Below are 18,896 nucleotides of genomic sequence, written 5' to 3' on the forward strand. Positions count from 1 at the left end.
GTGTGTGTGTGTGTGTGTGTGTGTGTGTGTGTGTGTGTGTGTGTGTGTGTGTGTGTGTGTGTGTGTGTGTGTGTGTGTGTGTGTGTGTGTGTGTGTGTGTGTGTGTGTGTGTGTGTGCTACCCATCCCAGTTAGGACAGCCGAATCCCGTCCAATCTTTCGCCGTCGACTAAAGACTCACTTCTTCAACCATTATCTGAAATGATAAAAAAAAAAAAAAAATATCTAACCGTGACTAACCTTACTGTCATGCACTTGTCCTAATAAACTAACCTACACTGTAACACGCAACACTTTGATGAACATTGTTACTCAGCTGATAGAGTTGTACCCTTCTTGCTGTCTTGTCGTACAGAACTTGTAAGTCGCTTTGGATAAAAGCGTCAGCTAAATGACTAAATGTAAGTGTGTGTGTGTGTGTGTGTAGGTGTGTGTGTGTGTGTGTGTGCGCGCACCTTGTAGAATTCCACACATAAGAAAGAAAGATACTGGGATGAATAAACAAAATAGGAAATAAAATGTAGAAATGCATGCAATACATAAATAAATATGAATCTCCATATATGAAATATAACATTTAGATAAGGTGCTACTGAGATGTTTTGGTGAGTTCTTTGTTTTTTTGTGGAAGTTGCCCTTCTTAAAAATGCATGAACATTCACTGATAATTGGTCTGTAGTGGAGTCTACAAGGTCTACATTGCCGGACCATGTAGAATTCGGACCTTGTAGACTGACATAATTCTGTGCATAGTTTAGTCTACACAGGCCATATTTCAAATAATCAAAATCTTACTTCATTCATCTTAAACATTCTTGATTTGGGGGATTGGTAGTTCCCATGAAATCTGAAGTTGTTCAAACGACAACAGCGATCCACCTTGAATTAAATCACACAGCCGAGTGAAACCTTGTTGGATGCGTCAGTCACGAAAGGGGCTACTTAATTAATTAATCCAACCCACTTTATTTATAGAGCACATTTAAAAACAACAACGTTTACGAAAGTGCTGTACAAGTCCCACAACATAAGATAAAAAAAAAAAAAAAAAATTAAAAAAAAAAAATTAAAAAAAAATATTTTTTTTAATTTTTTTTTAATTTTTTTTCGAAGCTTCGAATTAAAATCGAAGCTCGGCCCCGAAGCTTCGATTGCCAAAAAAAGCTTAGTATGGTACTGTGTTATATGATATAGTATGGTGTTATATAGTATGGTGTGGCTCTGCAGAGCGATCAGTGTGCTCCTTGGGGAGCGATGGAAGACGCTGCGGGGAGAGGAGCGGAGGGTTTACACCCTGGAGGCCAAGGCCCTGGCGGACGAGCAGAAGAGGATCAACCCTGACTGCTGGAAACGCAAGAGAACCAGCTCTGTATGTGTACGTACACACACACACACACACACACACACACACACACACACACACACACACACACACATACACACACACACACAGGGAGCGAAATTAACTTTTTGACTCACCGGCCAGTGGCGGGTAGATGGGAAGAATCTACCCACCAAGCAGATTTCTTACCTGCCAACTTTTTTTTGATACATTTTTTTTTATTATTATTTTATATAATTTTTTTTTTAATAAAATATATATATTATATAATCATACTTGTAGTTGTATTATCTGCGAGACATCGCCACCTCGCTGTCTGCAAACAGCTCCACTGTCTGTGTGTATACTCTAGTGCAGTGGTTCCCAATCCTCTCCTCGAGGCACCCCAGCCGTTCCATGTATTTGTTCAATTCCACCACCAGCACACCTGATTCAACTAATAAAGGGCTTGTTAAGTTGAATCAGGTGTGCTGCTGGTGAAATTTAACAAATACATGGAACGGCTGGGGTGCTTTGAGGAGAGGATCGGGAAGTGCTGCTCTAGTGGCCTCCAGCTCCAGCAAGGATTCTCCGGCGCTACAGCTGGACCCTAAACTCTTACATCCAGCATGTAAGGATTCTCCTACCCTGCACCTGGACCCTAGTCAGCAGCGCTGCAGCCCTCATGCGATGTAACTGGACACTTGCAGTTGTTTATGTCGGGAGCTATCAGAAGCTAGCCAGCTGGATAACGTTACACAATGCCTCATGTATTAAACTAAAAGTGAATAGTTGACTGGGTCATTTTGTAACAGTAGCTAACATCAGCTCACGGAGGTCTCTCTGACTAGAGTAGACTAATATCAGTCACGGTGACTGTGTGTTTACATGCAGCATACAGAAACAGGTAGGGGAGGTTTAGGAGCAGCAATGCGCTCAGACAGCGAGTGAGAACTCCGCTCAGAATTGGATCATGATTTTCGGTTTTCACATGACCATTTGATTGGCCGCCACACGGCGGTCAGTCCTCTAAGTGGGAGGCGCCAAACGTAAAAACTGCCCGCAAATGGCGGGCGGCGCTCTCTAGTTTCGGTCCCTGCACACACACACACACACACACACACACACACATATATATATAGTATACATTAAAGGTGACGTATTTTGTATATTTTCAACAATTGAAATCTGTGGAACATTTTGGTTATGGTTTAAACTTTTTTTCCCAAAGAAACTAGTCAAGATCAAAGTGTAATAATACATTTCTTCTCTTGTATTAAACAGGCTGTTTTTGGTGGGTGTAGCACGAATCAGTTATCCTCTTCCCTGCCTGGCTAACCCACACCCGAGAGTTAAAGTCTAAAAGAAAAAAACTGAATTAAAGTACATTTATTGCATGTGTCCCTCCCTGTGACATCACAGACTGCAGTAATTAGGAACAGCTTGCTTAGGCTTGTTAGTCTTATGACTTTTAACCCACATAATGTCCCCCCAGTGCCTAAATAACATACAAAGAGTAGGAAAGCCATTTTCCATAATATCGCCCCTTTTTAAAACCAATAAAAACAGGACTAGACAATGACATCACTCACCCAACTTGAACTGATTCCCAGTCCATTCCCATTCAAACATTCATGAATGGTGATGTCAGCTGCTACGCCTTAACACATTCGCGGCCATTCGATTTCCCCATCTAGCTATAGCTGGGCCAGCTTTCCATTACATAGTTTCACTGTGCGTCACGTTGTTTGTAGAGCTAAATCTATATTTTATATTATAGCTATGGATAGAATACCATGGTCATTTCACAGTAATTATCTTCCGTTCAAGATGCAAAAAAGAATAAATCTTTTCATGAATACGTTCACGCGTCATCCCGTGGTGAATATGAGTATAATTTCTGAATGATCCGGGCTAATTCCTGGGAGGCTGGCTACAGGGCGCAACGTGAATTCTACTAAAACCATTGGCGTTTCGTCCCTGGACACGCTACTATTTTCAAATCAAATCTATATCATAGGTATTATGTTTCATCATGAATGCATGAAAGGGGGGGGGGGGTACTTTCTGATTATTTGATTGCCAGTAACGTCATTCGTTATTACCACAACATACACCGATCAGGGGGATTGGTATGATAACCTTGCACGATCAAGCTGAAATTGACGTCAGATTGTCCTTACCTGTGGTCGGGGGTATTCCAAAAAGAATATTCCAATTATTTGATCGCCATTTGGTCCATCCTATGTCCATCTGGTCCACGACATAACCCACCACAACATATGGATCAGGGGTCCCGAAAATGATTCAATACGATCGGGTGAAGCCCTAGGTTTCCCATTACCCATTACTATGTCCGTCCGGACCGGTTTAAACGTAGCACCCGGTCTGGAACAGGGTTTACTGCACTCTCGATACTGCCTACTAGCAGGATCTGGCCGGTACTGCACCTTCGGAGTCCCAGTATGCCTTTTAACGGCAACATACAGGTCCCTGACATTGAATAGGATATTAAAATCGGGAAAAAAGGGAAAACGATCCAAAAACGTGTGTGTATATATATATACATTTTTGGCCGTTAACCACTGGCGCCCAATAACGTATATATACGTGGTTGGCCGCGAAAGTGTTAAAGGCCCAATCAGTGATCCCAATCTAAACAAACGGGGAGCTCTACTCGCAAAAATGGGAATGGAGAAATGTTTCATTCTTTAGTTGAGCTCTTGATAACTAACACTATAGACAACACATTAATATGAATTCTTAATTGTATTTGCCGTTTCTTGTGGCTGTAAAATGTTTGTTTATGTTGGTAATGTATGTAAAAATTGTAAACAGAACTATATTTCCATTTACAATGAGATAAGATAGTTTCTAACCGCTTATTGTCCTTCTCCATATTGAACTCCTCAAAAACGTATGTAAATCCACATTGATATGGTCAGAAGAAACCTGGATTGGGCCTTTTTTTTTTTTTTTTTGGTCTTTTCCCCCCTCCATTTTCCTCCGATTTTCTCCCATCCCAATGTTAGTCGTATGCCAATTCCCAGTCCCTTCCTGGTCGCTGCGCACTTACCCCCCACAGTCAGATCATCTGGGAGAGTGGAGGCTACCACGTGCTTCCTCCGACACACGTCCAGCCAATCACCGCTTCTTTTCACCTGGCAGCGCGGATTCTCATCGAGAGGGCGTAGCGTGTGGGAGGATCACACTATCCCCCTCGAGTCCTATCCGCGCTTAGCAGGCGCCCCGACCGAACTGTAGGAGTCGCTGTTTACAACGACCCGGACCCCACCCCGCCAGCTTCTCCCACCCTCTAATACAGCCAATTGTATTAGTGCAGACGGCCAGCCAAGCTGGTGACAACCCCGGAGCTGTGAGCTGGATTCGAACAGGCGAATCCAGCTCACAGCTCCGGGGTTGGTGACGAACGCAATCTCGGCTCGGCCACCTAACCGCCCTGGATTGGGCCTTTTAACACTTTAATCGCCATGGGTTAAATTCATAATTTACCATCCCTCGCCAGCTCTATTTGTCTATGGAGAAGTTCCCCTTCTTTGCAGGGCTATAACTTTTTAAATTCTATTGCTAAATTGCCATTATTATGGCCCATTCAATGTCCTATATGTATTGTTCAGGGTGTAGCAACGTTAAACTTTTTCATTCACATATTCATACTAAAATATGGTCTAAAGTATAAGTATGCTTTCTTCAGAACGTGATTTATAGCCCTAAATGCATTATATTGATGATCAAATACAGTTTGGTAGGAATCTGTGCGAGATAAAAAGTTTCAACTGGACGTGGTTCTAGAAGTTTCTACGCATCATCTGATTATGACCGGATGGGCGGGGGATTGTTTATAATTCCGTGGGCAGCGTTAGATGATTCATCCAGAGTGGGTCATATGTTCATCAGATCAGTTAGTATAGAAGACGTTAGAAAATAACGCTGAATCTTACCGTGGCTTCCTCGCGCCGCTGGCAGATTAGCGTGGAACAGAATTTTTCCTATTATGGGATGGAGAAATGCCGATCCATTTCCAGGTTGTATAATAGTATATACGTCCAAATCATGTTGTTTTTTCGAGTTATTTGCACCGATCGATGTTCACTGTGTCAATACGGAGTCTCTCTAACGATAGCGAGAACCCGGACCACATATGGATGAGCACTACCGGTTCAAAGGTTAATTTCCGGCTGGCGATCTGCCGATCGGCCACCAGATGGCGCTCTTGAACCGCTATAGAGTTGAGTGGAGCTTTGCACTGTGTCTCAGGGCTCCGGAAAGGAAATATGACAGATTTTTGAAATATTGACATCAAAGACGAGTTACGGCGTCTTCGGCAGAATGAGCATGGCTCGGAATGACGTGAAAACTCGTCCGCGGCGATCATAGTGTTAAGATGGCTGCCATGGAATGTTTGATCATGGTGTCATCACTGGGTGGGGAGCCAATAGGAGACCGTTATGCCATAGTGTTACACTGACGTAGCAGGTACATGTATTCCCACTGTAAAACGTATGAACAGGTGTTAAAATCTTAACAAGTGTAATATCTGCAAAAACGAATGAAGCTAAATGCCTTTATTTTGTCCGTATCGTTCAACCGTACTTTCTTTCATGAGCGGTGTCGAACATGTATCCGGCCCGCTCGGTGGTCCAGTGCGGCCTGCGGGATGATTTTACCAATGTGTGGAAATTGCGTTTTGGAATTCTGTGATTAAAAATCTTTATTTTATATATTTTCTTTCGTAAGAGAAACGAGTACAATGCTCTCTTCGTTTGTCAGGTTAAAAAGCCTTTAATACATTGGCTTGTTCAATGAATAAAAAAAAATCAGTAGAAAATTATAAAACTGATAAAATTATGAACTTGTGTTCATCTGGGAGTATGACCATGGCCGCCTAGTTATAGTTGAAAGTGGGGGTGCTTTTTTTTTTTTTTTTTGTTTGTGCCTCTTTTTAATTAAAAAAAAAAAAATTGTGACAGACAAGGGGTGGTTTGGAGGGGGTCCGGCACGACCCCCTCCATAGCAGATTTTTTTTTCATTTAATGAACCTGTACGTGCAATTTCCTGCAATATAGAGCCTTAAATCTTGACCAATAAAGGTGCTCTTTTCACTATAAAACTCAGTTTATATTGCAGTATGATAGCCAATTACTATAATAATAATAATATATTTATATATATATATATATATATACTGTATATATACTGTATATTGATTTTTCGCTCTTTTATTTTTATTAAATCAATCTCCTTTCAAATAGGCCAAGTTTTTAATAAGAGAGAGAAAAAATATATAATCCAAGTATTTGTGTCTTAATCTGTTATGTTATCCTACACTGCTGTCTGATATTTCCATTACCTGTGACTCTTGGGTCTCTTTCTCTCCTTCTCTGCCTCCATCCCGGGTCTGCACAGTCACCATATCATTCTACATTAAGGAGAGCAATACACTTATGAATACACTGAACCGGTTTGAATACACAATCTTTATGCTAATCTGTAAAGAAAGGGAGAGAGGGGGGGTGTAACTGAGGGGTACAATTCCCTGACTGTATTGATAAGTATGGTATCATTAAACCACTACCGCTTTATGTACTTTAATTACTGGCCATACAGTACATGATATCTAAATATAATGAACACTTCCCACAATGAACCGGTTCTACACAAAGTTGTCTTTAAGTATTTATTGCAGCAAAAGGTACATAATACTTCTCTATTATACTTTGAATGCACTTGTAAGGCAAAGGAATGTGCGTAGGCAAATCAACAATGAATGTCCATTCTCTGGTTACGCAGGAGGTAATTATACAACCTGAATCTTAGGGAATTATATCTATGGTACACTAGTAATATATAGCGGGAGATACTGGAAGGGTCCCCCTGGTTGTAAGCCAGCAGGGGTAGAGGATCTGTCGGTAGTAGAGAGTCTGGTCAACGATGACTAAGGAGACTCCAAGTACAGGAGACGGTGCAATAGCCTCTTGATCCACAGACGAATACAGCTGTTCTCTGTAGACTGTAGCTCCACAGTGAAGAAAGCTAGCCGGCCTCAGGCTCTCTGAGGCGCCGACTCGACTTGGCTCCTCGCGGGGTAAATCCAACACGTGTAAGCGTCGGCGATTCTCCGCTCCATAAATCACAGGACCAAAGCAAATATAATCCAGCCGCAAAGGGCTATGTAGTCGTCGGGTAGATTAATCCAGTGTACATGTCCACACGGTTCTCGTCTAGGTCTCCTCGGGTGAAAGCGCCATGAAAGCAGCCCAGCCTGGATAAGAACTCTAGCTAATACGAGGAAGCGTTGGTGATGCTGGTCACTGTAGAACTTTAGCCGCACGATACACTATACACAATAGACTATTACTGACTTAATAGAAATATGTCGCACTCGACGGTATAGCGCCAAACTCTGACAATTCAGTTATTAATTCGCACGCGGTCTCAATGCTCTATTCTGGGGCCAAACAGGCCATACTTCACCGCACGGAGTATCGTGGGTGAGGCTTCAACTTTTTGGGTAACTCTTGACTTCTGACTAAGTAAGACTAAGTGCTTCTGTATTCACCTGCGCCATATTTATATGCACGGTGAACAAACTAGTGCCAGCCTCATTTCTGTCTCGTAGCCCTGGGCAAGGCCGGGCATGTTCAGACATGTCTTGACGGTGACTTTGAACCTGACTCTGGAGGCACGGCTCTGGCGCCTGTGGACCGCTGTCCAATAGGAGAATGAAATATTATGGTCTGGGCTAAAGGGATATTCCGTGTATATGTACAAGGAATATACAAGGGATATCAAACGATATACAAATACTATGCAATATATATCAATAAATAAATATATATATTCGGTTTAATCTGATCCTTTGTAACAGGGGGGATATATAATCCAAGTATTTGTGTCTTAATTTGTTATGTTATCCTACACTGCTGTCTGATATTTCCATTACCTGTGACTCTTGGGTCTCTTTCTCTCCTTCCTGAGTCTGTACAGTCACCATATCATTCTACATTAAGGAGAGCAATACACTTATGAATACACTGAACATCATTATGAAACATTTCTATTGCACCCTTACTTACAATTCATTATGAATTGAAAATGGGGGACCCTGATGTAAACAAGACGAAAGTCTTTCTCTGGTCTGCATCCCCTTAACAATTGTGTGTATTGAGCCGTACTGTACTGTACCCATTCTGCAATCTGTTATTGATTGATTGATTAAAAATTTTATTAACATATTGCAGAATGGGTACAATATAGTACGGCTCAATACACACAATTGTTAAGGGAATGCAGACCAGAGAAAGACTTTTGTCTTGTTTACATCAGGGTCCCCCACTTACAATTCATAATGAATTGTAAGTAAGGGTGCAATTAACACCGTGCAATCCATTATTTGTGGAGCCCGCCCTTTAAGTCTTTGAGCTATTAGGCTACTAGGGTTCTTACTTTGCGTTTTGGTGTACTGAAAAATGCTCTGATGTCTGCATTTTTTCTTTTTTCTGCCATGGTACCTGGTTGGCTGGACACACACACACACATTTTCATTTCAGGTATTGTACCTTAAGATAATTGAAAATCTTGATTTACCGTAAATCCTCAAATATAGGTCTTCTATTTACCTCAGCTGCAAAGAGCACCAGGCCTTTATTAGAGAGACTTGTTATATAAGAGGCAGGCCTTAATTTCTAAAACTGACACTCATGGACATAATCCCTTCATTTTCAGACTTTTATTGCATTATTATTATTATTATTATTATTATTATTATTATTATTATTATTATTATTATTATTATTATTATTATTATTATTATTATTATTATATTTTTAATGCGTACATTGTCTGTCTACATTTATTTAGACTAGCATTGGTATTTAAATATTGAGTGCAGTTGAGTAATTGTGGGATTAACATAATTCACACACTGAACAGAGAACAGAGATGGAGGAGAACAGAGAACAGAGATTATTATTATTCTAGATAATATGACAACGTTAGCTAGCGGCTAACGCCAACGTAACGTTATATTATTATTATTTATTAGTTACGGACTTACGGTATGACCAGATGGCATTTCGGACCGTGAAACACTTTTATTGTATTGCGTGGTAGATGTTCTACCACTCGACAGTAAAGACATCATGTCTAACATAATAGTTTGTTTGAACAACTGAACTTACTTAGTGGAAAATCCTGCTGTTGTTGTAACTTGTGCGTTGTGCCTAAACTAGTGTTCACGAATCACGCTGCCTGCCTGTGTACCAGCTTACTGTTACACCTGGAGTGGAGGCTGCAGGCAGCGGCGCGCTGTGCAGACTGGAGTGTGAGCCGGCCGGGCTCCACTCTGTCTGCGGGACTGGATCAAACCATATCGGGCAGGGGGGTGTCGCAATCTTTGGAAACTTAAAAACTTGCTATTAAGTGTCATTGCGTATTATTAATTTGATTGAAATTACGTAGTTATGGTTAGATAATATTTATATATTGGGGGGGGGTATATCATATGATCAAAAAGTGATGGAGCAAAGAGACAAGTTTGCTCCCCCAAGTTCAATAGTCCTAGAGCACGTGCATCGTCTGCTCTATTACGTAGGCGTCTATGAGTATGACCAAACACTGTTATAAAAGTTTTGCGGCGACATTGTTTGTTTGACATTGGATTGTACGTGGTCCACGGCCTCCATTGTTTTTGAAACCCTCTGGATACATCTATAATTCTCTTTACTTTCTTTTCTATACCAACAGGGATCTCAGGGGAACTAAGGCTACAGACAAGAGTGGACAACTCACAGACTGCAGGAGCCCACACACGCATACACGCATGTGCACACATACACACACACACACACACACACACACACACACACACACACACACACACACACACACACACACACACACACACACACACACACACACACACACACACACACACACACACACACACACACACACACACACACACACACACACACACACACACACACACACACACACACACACACACACACACACACACACACACACACACACACACACACACACACACACACACACACACACTCACCTCTGAGGTATCCAGGTGAGAAGTTAAGGTGTTTCTCTACTGTGATAATGTACAGTATATGCTTGATTTCTTACCAAATGGAGAGAAACACACAAACACGACATACAACATTTAAGAAAAATAGAAATATATTGCCTAATCTACTAACTAAGCTTGAATATTATAGATATTATGTATATTTTATTCTATCTTTTTTTTTTTTTTTTTTTTATGACCGACTTGCCTTAATCTTCCAAAGCAAGAATTCAGTGTTTTAAAGCAGCATTCATTCAGACTCTGGATTGGGACGAGGCCCGCACAGAATCCACTCTACTCCGCATAGTTCCAGGTACAACTGATCGGATTGTAAAACTATAAATATTCTAGTAGAATGAACTAATAGGTGTCTGTTTCCTGTGGGTCCCCAAAAAACACTACAAAGAAAGAAATTAGTGTTTTATTGGACCTCGGTCCCTTAGTGAGATTTGCCTCTTCAATTTTGGTTCTGAAAATCATTTAATTTAATTTACTGTTTTAAAATAATCATGGTAATTTTAATTTCCTGAGGCTTGAAAACATGGAACTTGTGGTGCTGTAGTTTTTAGTATAAACCAGGAGACCCTGGGGTCAAGCAGGGAGAACAGTGAAAACAAAAGTCTATTTTTCCAACAATGAGAAATCACAAAAAAAAAATATATATATAATTTTTTCTCTCATTCAGTATATGCCTGTATTTGTATGACATGTATTGCACAAGAATATATAAATAAATATAAAAAATGTCAGCCAAAGGTGAGTTTACTAAAAAGACAGTCCCGTGAAAGTTATCTTTCGCTTTGCTTTTACTTTGAACATATACGTACCACGATGTGAGACGATGAACGGTCAATGTCCACCATTATCTGGCCCCGTCCTCAGAGACCAGGGCCTGTATTCAGCTGGCCCCGTCCTCACAGAGACCAGGGCCCCGTCCTCACAGAGACCAGGGCCCCGTCCTCACAGAGACCAGGGCCCCGTCCTCACAGAGACCAGGGCCTGTATTCAGCTGGCCCCGTCCTCACAGAGACCAGGGCCCCGTCCTCACAGAGACCAGGGCCCCGTCCTCACAGAGACCAGGGCCCCGTCCTCACAGAGACCAGGGCCCCGTCCTCACAGAGACCAGGGCCCCGTCCTCACAGAGACCAGGGCCCCGTCCTCACAGAGACCAGGGCCCCGTCCTCACAGAGACCAGGGCCCCGTCCTCACAGAGACCAGGGCCTGTATTCAGCTGGCCCCGTCCTCACAGAGACCAGGGCCCCGTCCTCACAGAGACCAGGGCCTGTATTCAGCTGGCCCCGTCCTCACAGAGACCAGGGCCCCGTCCTCACAGAGACCAGGGCCTGTATTCAGCTGGCCCCGTCCTCACAGAGACCAGGGCCCCGTCCTCACAGAGACCAGGGCCTGTATTCAGCTGGCCCCGTCCTCACAGAGACCAGGGCCCCGTCCTCAGAGACCAGGGCCCCGTCCTCAGAGACCAGGGCCCCGTCCTCACAGAGACCAGGGCCCCGTCCTCACAGAGACCAGGGCCTGTGTTCATCAAGCCTCACACAACCTGTACTCCGGATGACATCGAAGTCAAAGTGACTCAGACGAGTGGTCTTGATATAAAAGTGACACATTTACATTTGTGTTACATTTTTGTGTTAATGGTCAATGGCATAAACTAATATCCAGTAGGCTATTTGCTAGTGGATTGATCCTAATAATATATATGATCTCATTTCTGTTTTATAAAAACATTTAAAGTACTCTAAAGGATGAAATCAAGGTACAGATTTTAATTGACAAAAAGGCCCTTGGATGTACGTTCACTGACCAGAGAGGCGACATTTGAAAATATATTGCAGACTATGGCCAAGTGGTAATCGACCTATCTCAAACCCCGCCCTTTTTTGTGCTTGATCCTCTGCCGTTGTGATTGGAGGATCAAGAAAAGAGGGCGGGTTTGAGATTGGTGAATTGAAAAGTCCATTTGGTTCTACTATATAAGACTGTTTGTAAACTCACCTTAACCCTTTCACTACCACACTACAGAAGGTTAACTTTTCACTACCACACTACAGAAGGTTAACCTTTCACTACCACACTACTGTAGTGTGGTAGTGAAAGGTTAACCTTCTGTAGTGTGGTTGTGAAAGGGTTAACCCTTTGTCGTGTGGCAGTGAAAGGGTTAACCTTCTGTATTGTCCCAGTGAAAGGGTTAACTCTTTGGTAGTGCAGTAGTGAAAGGGTTAGAGTGGCTGACTCTTATTAAACTGGGAAGGTGTAGATTTCTTCTAGGTGCTTCTTCATCACGCCTCGGCTTGATTTTCAAACTGGGGGGGGGGGTCTTATTTTAAGCCCTATGTGACCCAGAGACGAGGAATCTTCCACGTCTAGGTTGAAATGTTCGGGAACAGGGAACTGTGATCGAGGCACTATACAAATAAACTTCGAAAAGTCCGAACCTGAGTCACATAGGATTTGAGTATAAATGTAGCCATTGTCCCTTTGTTCTATGTACCCACTGTCGGTTCCCTTTGTTTGATCAAACCTATCGTGGCCTATTCGAAACCATCGTGGCCTATTCGAAACCATCGTGGCCTATTCGTTTGATCGAACCTGGCTGGAAAATGTTCCGGGGTATTACGTATGGAGTGCATAAAGACGGTGCCTTCCTCGTTTAATCTTGTTACTTTCTTCCACACCCGTCTGCGCAGTGTAAATATGTAAACGGAACACATATTGCCAGTGCATGACAGTGGAATAAATGGCTTGTTCATTCTCATTGAAATCAACGAGGGCTGTAGTGAAATTATGTTTGAAAATTGCCAAATGATTACAGTATTTCTTCACTTCAGTCACTTCAGAGTGTAGAATCAGTTGAGGAATGTGATCTTTGCATAAACATTCAAAACGGGCCCAAGTTGATTTCCTGTTGCAGTGTTTACTAATAGCTACAGTAGCGGACAGGGAATACACTAGGGCCTTCATTTATTAAAAACAGCCATTGTAATCGCTAAAGATGGCAAAACCCCCATTAATATTTACTTACTAACGTGGTGTTTCCATAGCGACGACACAGGGGAAGGCAGGAGTCCAGGAGGCCATCATCTTTATGTACCTGGTCCATAGTGTTAATATTGGCTGGCGTTTACATGCACTTTAATAATTCTGGATATTAGCCAATAATCCCAGAGAGGTCTCGGGACAGGATAAGGTGTTAACCCTTTCACTACCACACTACAGAAGGTTAACCTTTCACTACCACACGGTTAACCGTCTGGTAGTGAAAGGGTTAACCTTCTGTAGTGTGGTTGTGAAAGGGTTAACCTTCTGTAGTGTGGTTTTGAAAGGGTTAACCTTCTGTAGCGTGGTTGTGAAAGGATTAACCCTTTGTCGTGTCGTAGTGAAAGGGTTAATGACGCTATGAAAACAGAGCTCATGTAAAGAGGTGTTTACACGCCACAGTATCCTGGCTAATATTGGCAATATCCCAGCGACATCATGTTCGGGTTTCTTACAGCTGGCGTATGAGCTCATTGTGGATATTATAAATGGGATTTTCCGTTTTGCAAACTCGAGTGTCTGGAATATCATCAGAATATTAACGTTGCATGTTAATGTACACATTGTTCAGCTCGATCTCGCTTAAAATATGTAAATAAAGTACTAATCGACCACAGGAAAAAAAGTTATGTTCTAACCATAAGTCATATATTTACATATTGTATTGAACATGTAACATGTACATATTACATATAATTATTAAAAAAAAAATTAAACATTTTACGTTTTCAGAAACGTTCCCCTGCTGGGTAGAACACCTAACCTTTATGTCTTAACCATGACTGTTAACACTTTGGCTGCCGGAAAACGCCTAAACACGTCATTCCCGGCCATGCTCAAGTTGCCGAAGACGCCTTACAGCGTCTTTAATATCAATATTTCAAAAATCTGGGATCGGATTCATATTCCCCCTCCGCTGGCCTGAGATCCACCAGGAGGACCCACTGAGCTCTCTGGCGGTTCAGGAGCGCCATCTGGTGGCCGATCGGTGCAATCGCTTAACAGGAAGTGCCGTAGAGGTTGTGCTGGACGGCCGTATTACTTCCGGGCACTCGCTAATAGGTCCCGGGACTCGATCTCGACACACTACATAGCGATCGATTGCCAATAACTCGATAAACAACATGATTTGGACGTATATACCATTATACAAGCTGGAGATGGACCGGGTAAATCGACATCCCATAATGGTAGAATTTCTACTCAACGATGATCGCCCAACGGCGCGCGGAGACTGGGGTGAGTTTTAGCGTGTAAAGTTACCGTCTTCGATACTAACTGCTATTATCAACATTTGACCCACATTAGATGATTGGTATAACGCTGCCCACGGAATTATAAACGCCCCCTAGCCCATCCGGTCAACATCAGATGACGTGTAGTAACTTCTAGAAGTACGTCTAGTTGGAATTTTTTATATCGCGCTGATTGCCATAAAACTGTATTGCATCATCAATATAATGTATTTGGGGCTATAGATCACGTTCTGGAGAAAGCTGCAGAAAGAGATGAAAACATACTTATACATTAGACCATACTTTACTATGAATATGTGAATGAAAAAGTTTAACGTTGCTACACAATGAACAATACATATTATAGGACTTTGAATGGGCCCTAATAATGGCAATGTAGCAATAGAATTTAAAAAGTTATAGCCCTGCAAAGAAGGGGACTTTCTCTATAGACAAATAGAGCCGGCAACCTACGGTTGATAATGAATTTAACCCATGGCAGCCAAAGTGTTAAGGGAATGTTAAAACAAACCTTAACTTAAAATATGATCATAATTTAGATAGTTTGATTGATTGATTGAAAACTTTATTAACAGATTGCAGAATGGGTACAGTACAGTACAGCTCAATACATACAATTGTTAAGGGGATGCAGACCAGAGAAAGACTTTCGTCTTGTTTACATCAGGGTCCCCCCGTTTACATCAGGGTAGTGGTGAGAGCACTCGGCGACTGCAATTATCAGTGGACCTTTGCTGATACAGTACAATACGTAAATATATAATTTATGGCTATAACATACATTATGTACCTTTTTTCATTTATTAGGACTTTATTTATGTTTTCTGATGAGACCATGTTGCGTACTTTCACTGCACTACGTGGGTTCTTCTTTAATGCACTATACACACTTTATTATCTTACATGACTGCTATAATGTGTACTGAAAACATTGACATGAAAAGTACATGTATAGTTTTTGTTGTCGTTTTTGTTTTTTGACTCAGTCTTTGTTCTACATTGATTTATTTGATTATTTTTTTTCTTTTCTCTTATCACCTGTGTACAGGTCATCTTGAAACTCTGGCACACAATGCAATGTATTATAGTACAAATAAATAAAGAAAAAAAGCATGACGAATCAACGTATAATGTTATTATTACTCATTATGTGTTTTCTTAGCATGTTTGAAATCCCAGAACAGAACATGCACATCAGACTTTAGTATATAAAAGGGGGCCGATTGCAGGATGGCACTGGGATTCCGTGTCAGGAGAATTTTCCCAATATTAACACTTTGGATGCCACCAACGCTATAAGTCGTTAGTTCATATATTGTTTGTTTGCCGCATTTTCTTTTATTGGCGATTTGAATTCATATTTCATCAATCGAGCCTCGGGTTAGTGCTGCAGCTATAAGTCGTTGGTTCATATATTGTTTGTTTGCCGTATTTTCTTTTATTGGCGATTTTTAATTCATATTTCATCAATCGAGCCTCGGGTTAGTGCTGCAGAGTCTCTCTGAGCTCAATTTGGAAGATACCGCCCCCTATCGTCTCTCCCTGTGTAACTGCACCCCATTACATTACACTGCTGAAGGGGGGGGTGGTCAGTTTCCTCATTTTATTTTTCCCTCAAGGCATCTGAAGGATCGATTGTGCTCACCGGCCGGGAAAACGCGTGGATTATGTATTTACAGGACTCAACACTGTAATCAATAAGCGTGATCGATATTTGGAATGGCGATCAGGAATTGGAATAATCTTTTTGGATAACATCTGATCTCAGGTAAGGAATCTATTTTACCAGTCTTAGGATAATCAGACCTGTTTTCACGGAGATATAAGCTTTTTCCCTATGTGTGTCTGTGATCGCTGATGAGGAAATGAGAGAATTAGGCAGATTAGACACATAGCCATAATTTAAGAGAGAGAGAATATGCGTTCACAACGCTATCATTGAAGTCAGTGGTGGCATTTAACACTTTCAGTGCCAGCCATTTAACATTGAAAACCCTGTTGAAATCCAGCACCCAATGATAGCGTTGTGAACACATATTCTATCTCTTAAATTATGGCTATGTGTCTAATCTGCCCGTCGTTTATCAATTACTTGTTTGCAGTCAACATTGTCGAAACGGATTGTTTTTTTATCGGTTCATTTTCGTTTTATAGCATTTTGAAAAGCCCTCGTTTTCAAGGAAAATATAAAGATTCCGTGATAAAAGGCATTTACTGGAATATTCTAGAATACACAAAAACGTTGTCATTTTCGGCCTATTTATGAATCATTTTCAAATAAACGCTAGATTATCGATAGTATATGTGTACTTATGCACGCTATAGAGGCGGGCTGAAAAATTGATTCTCATTTCCTCATCAGCGATCACAGACACACACACGCATAGGGAAAAAGCTTATATCTCCGTGAAAACAGGTCTGATTATCCTAAGACTGGTCAAATAGATTCCTTACCTGAGATCAAAAAGATTATTCCAATTCCTGATCGCCATTCCAAATATCGATCACGCTTATTGATTACAGTGTTGAGTCCTGTAAATACATAATCCACACGTTTTCCGGGCCGGTGACCACAATCGATTCTTCAGATGCCTTAAGGGAAAAATAAAATGAGGAAACTGACCACTCCCCCTGCATCGGTCTAAACTAATGGGGTGCAGTACCACAGGGAGAGACGATAGGGGGCGGTATCTTCCCAATTGAGCTCAGAGAGACTCTGCAGCACTAACCCAAGGCTCGATTGATGAAATATGAATTCAAATCGCCCATATAAAAAAAAATACGGCAAACAAACGATATATGTCGTTGGCGGGCACTCAGCGGTCGGCATGAACTAACGACAAAATGCGTGGCTGGCATCCAAAGTGTTAACAGGGTTTTACCATGTTCACCAGCCGGCACTGAAAGTGTTAAAGGGGACATACATTATTTTGCAAAGAAACCAGTCTAAATCTAATAATTTTTTTGTTCTTTTTTCCCAGCACTCTTTCTTCCCTTGTATTGAACACTGTGTTTTGGTGGGTGTAGTTCACACAACATTTTAAATGTATTATCTCCTTCCATGCTTGCACACCTAAGAGTAAAAAACATTTACAAACTGGGCAGTACATTAAGCAGTGTTCCTGGCTTCAAGAAGCACAGCTAATTGATTTATCAAAGCAAATTCATCCCCATTGTGACACCATCAAGTAATCAGCAGCTTGTTGATCTGAAGCGGCAACCCAAACGATGATGAGCATACGTGACCCATTTCAATTGTTAAACAATATTAACAATATATTCAGACAAACGGCAAAGGAGGCACAACTGAAATTTACCAAGAAACCAAAAACTGCAACAAATGACAGCTGGTTTGTTACAGATTGTAAAATTATTAGGGAAAAAACAAGACCAATAATTATGATGATGTAAGCTTCCTTTACTGAGACCCTGAAACTCTCGTACTCTGGCTCAAAGAACAATAAACCGCAACTGACACTAAAACTCTACAAATGTACACTTTTGACCAAAGGGACACATTTTACCGTAATAATTACATCTGTGTGAATGACAGACTTCTGAACTTACCAAAAGAAATTACTGATTTTTTTACCCAATGGTGGGGTGTTTTTCAGCCCTGCACTCTTCAATATCTACATTAATGAATTGGCTACTATACGAGAAAAGTCCTCTGTCCCTGGTGTAAGTCTCCACAATCAGGAAATTAAATGACTGTACTGAAATGAGTACTGCAGTGCACACACATTAAAACTAAGTTCAACTGGACATTTTAATAAAGCAGTCCATGAGCTGAGGGAATGCACACTGGGCTTTCTATGCCATAAAAAGTATACAAAAAGAAACACCAATTCACATTTATTTAAAATGTATTGAATGTGTTCTTGAACCAATTGCACTCTATGGCAGTGAGGTTTTGGGCTCCACTTACAAAACAAGACTTAACTCAATGGGATACAATTTAATGGAAGTGGATATTAACCATTATCCTAGCTGGCCAAAACACCTCTCCTGTAGTTTACTTCTAAGCTAGGCTATTGTCTGTATCCGCTTCCATTCATTTGTGCTAAGCTAGGCTAGCTTGCAGCCGGATAGCTTTCTACTGAATGCACAGAGAGAGGATATTGGTATCCATCATCTTGTCTGACTCTGGAGAACCCTTCTAAGGT

The 18,896-nt window shown here is 41.4% G+C and overlaps 1 protein-coding gene across 2 annotated transcripts in view; it reads left to right on the forward strand.

The window, feature by feature from the left end:
* LOC311241835 (HMG box-containing protein 1-like) overlaps positions 1 to 11,348 on the forward strand; it is a 45,136-nt gene extending 33,788 nt beyond the window's left edge. Inside the window, exons 12-13 of one of the 2 annotated variants that reach the window (XM_084330759.1) lie at positions 1,227 to 1,374; positions 10,087 to 11,348. In XM_084330759.1, the coding sequence (XP_084186885.1) occupies positions 1,227 to 1,374; positions 10,087 to 10,104 (166 nt within the window). In that variant the 3' untranslated portion in view covers positions 10,105 to 11,348. The remainder of the gene's footprint in view (positions 1 to 1,226; positions 1,375 to 10,086) is intronic. The other variant, XM_084330760.1, reaches the window with a different exon arrangement.
* The last annotated feature ends 7,548 nt before the right edge of the window (positions 11,349 to 18,896 follow it).

The sequence above is a fragment of the Notolepis coatsorum genome (assembly GCF_963971535.1).
Source record: "Notolepis coatsorum genome assembly, chromosome: 15".
NCBI lineage: Eukaryota > Metazoa > Chordata > Actinopteri > Aulopiformes > Paralepididae > Notolepis > Notolepis coatsorum.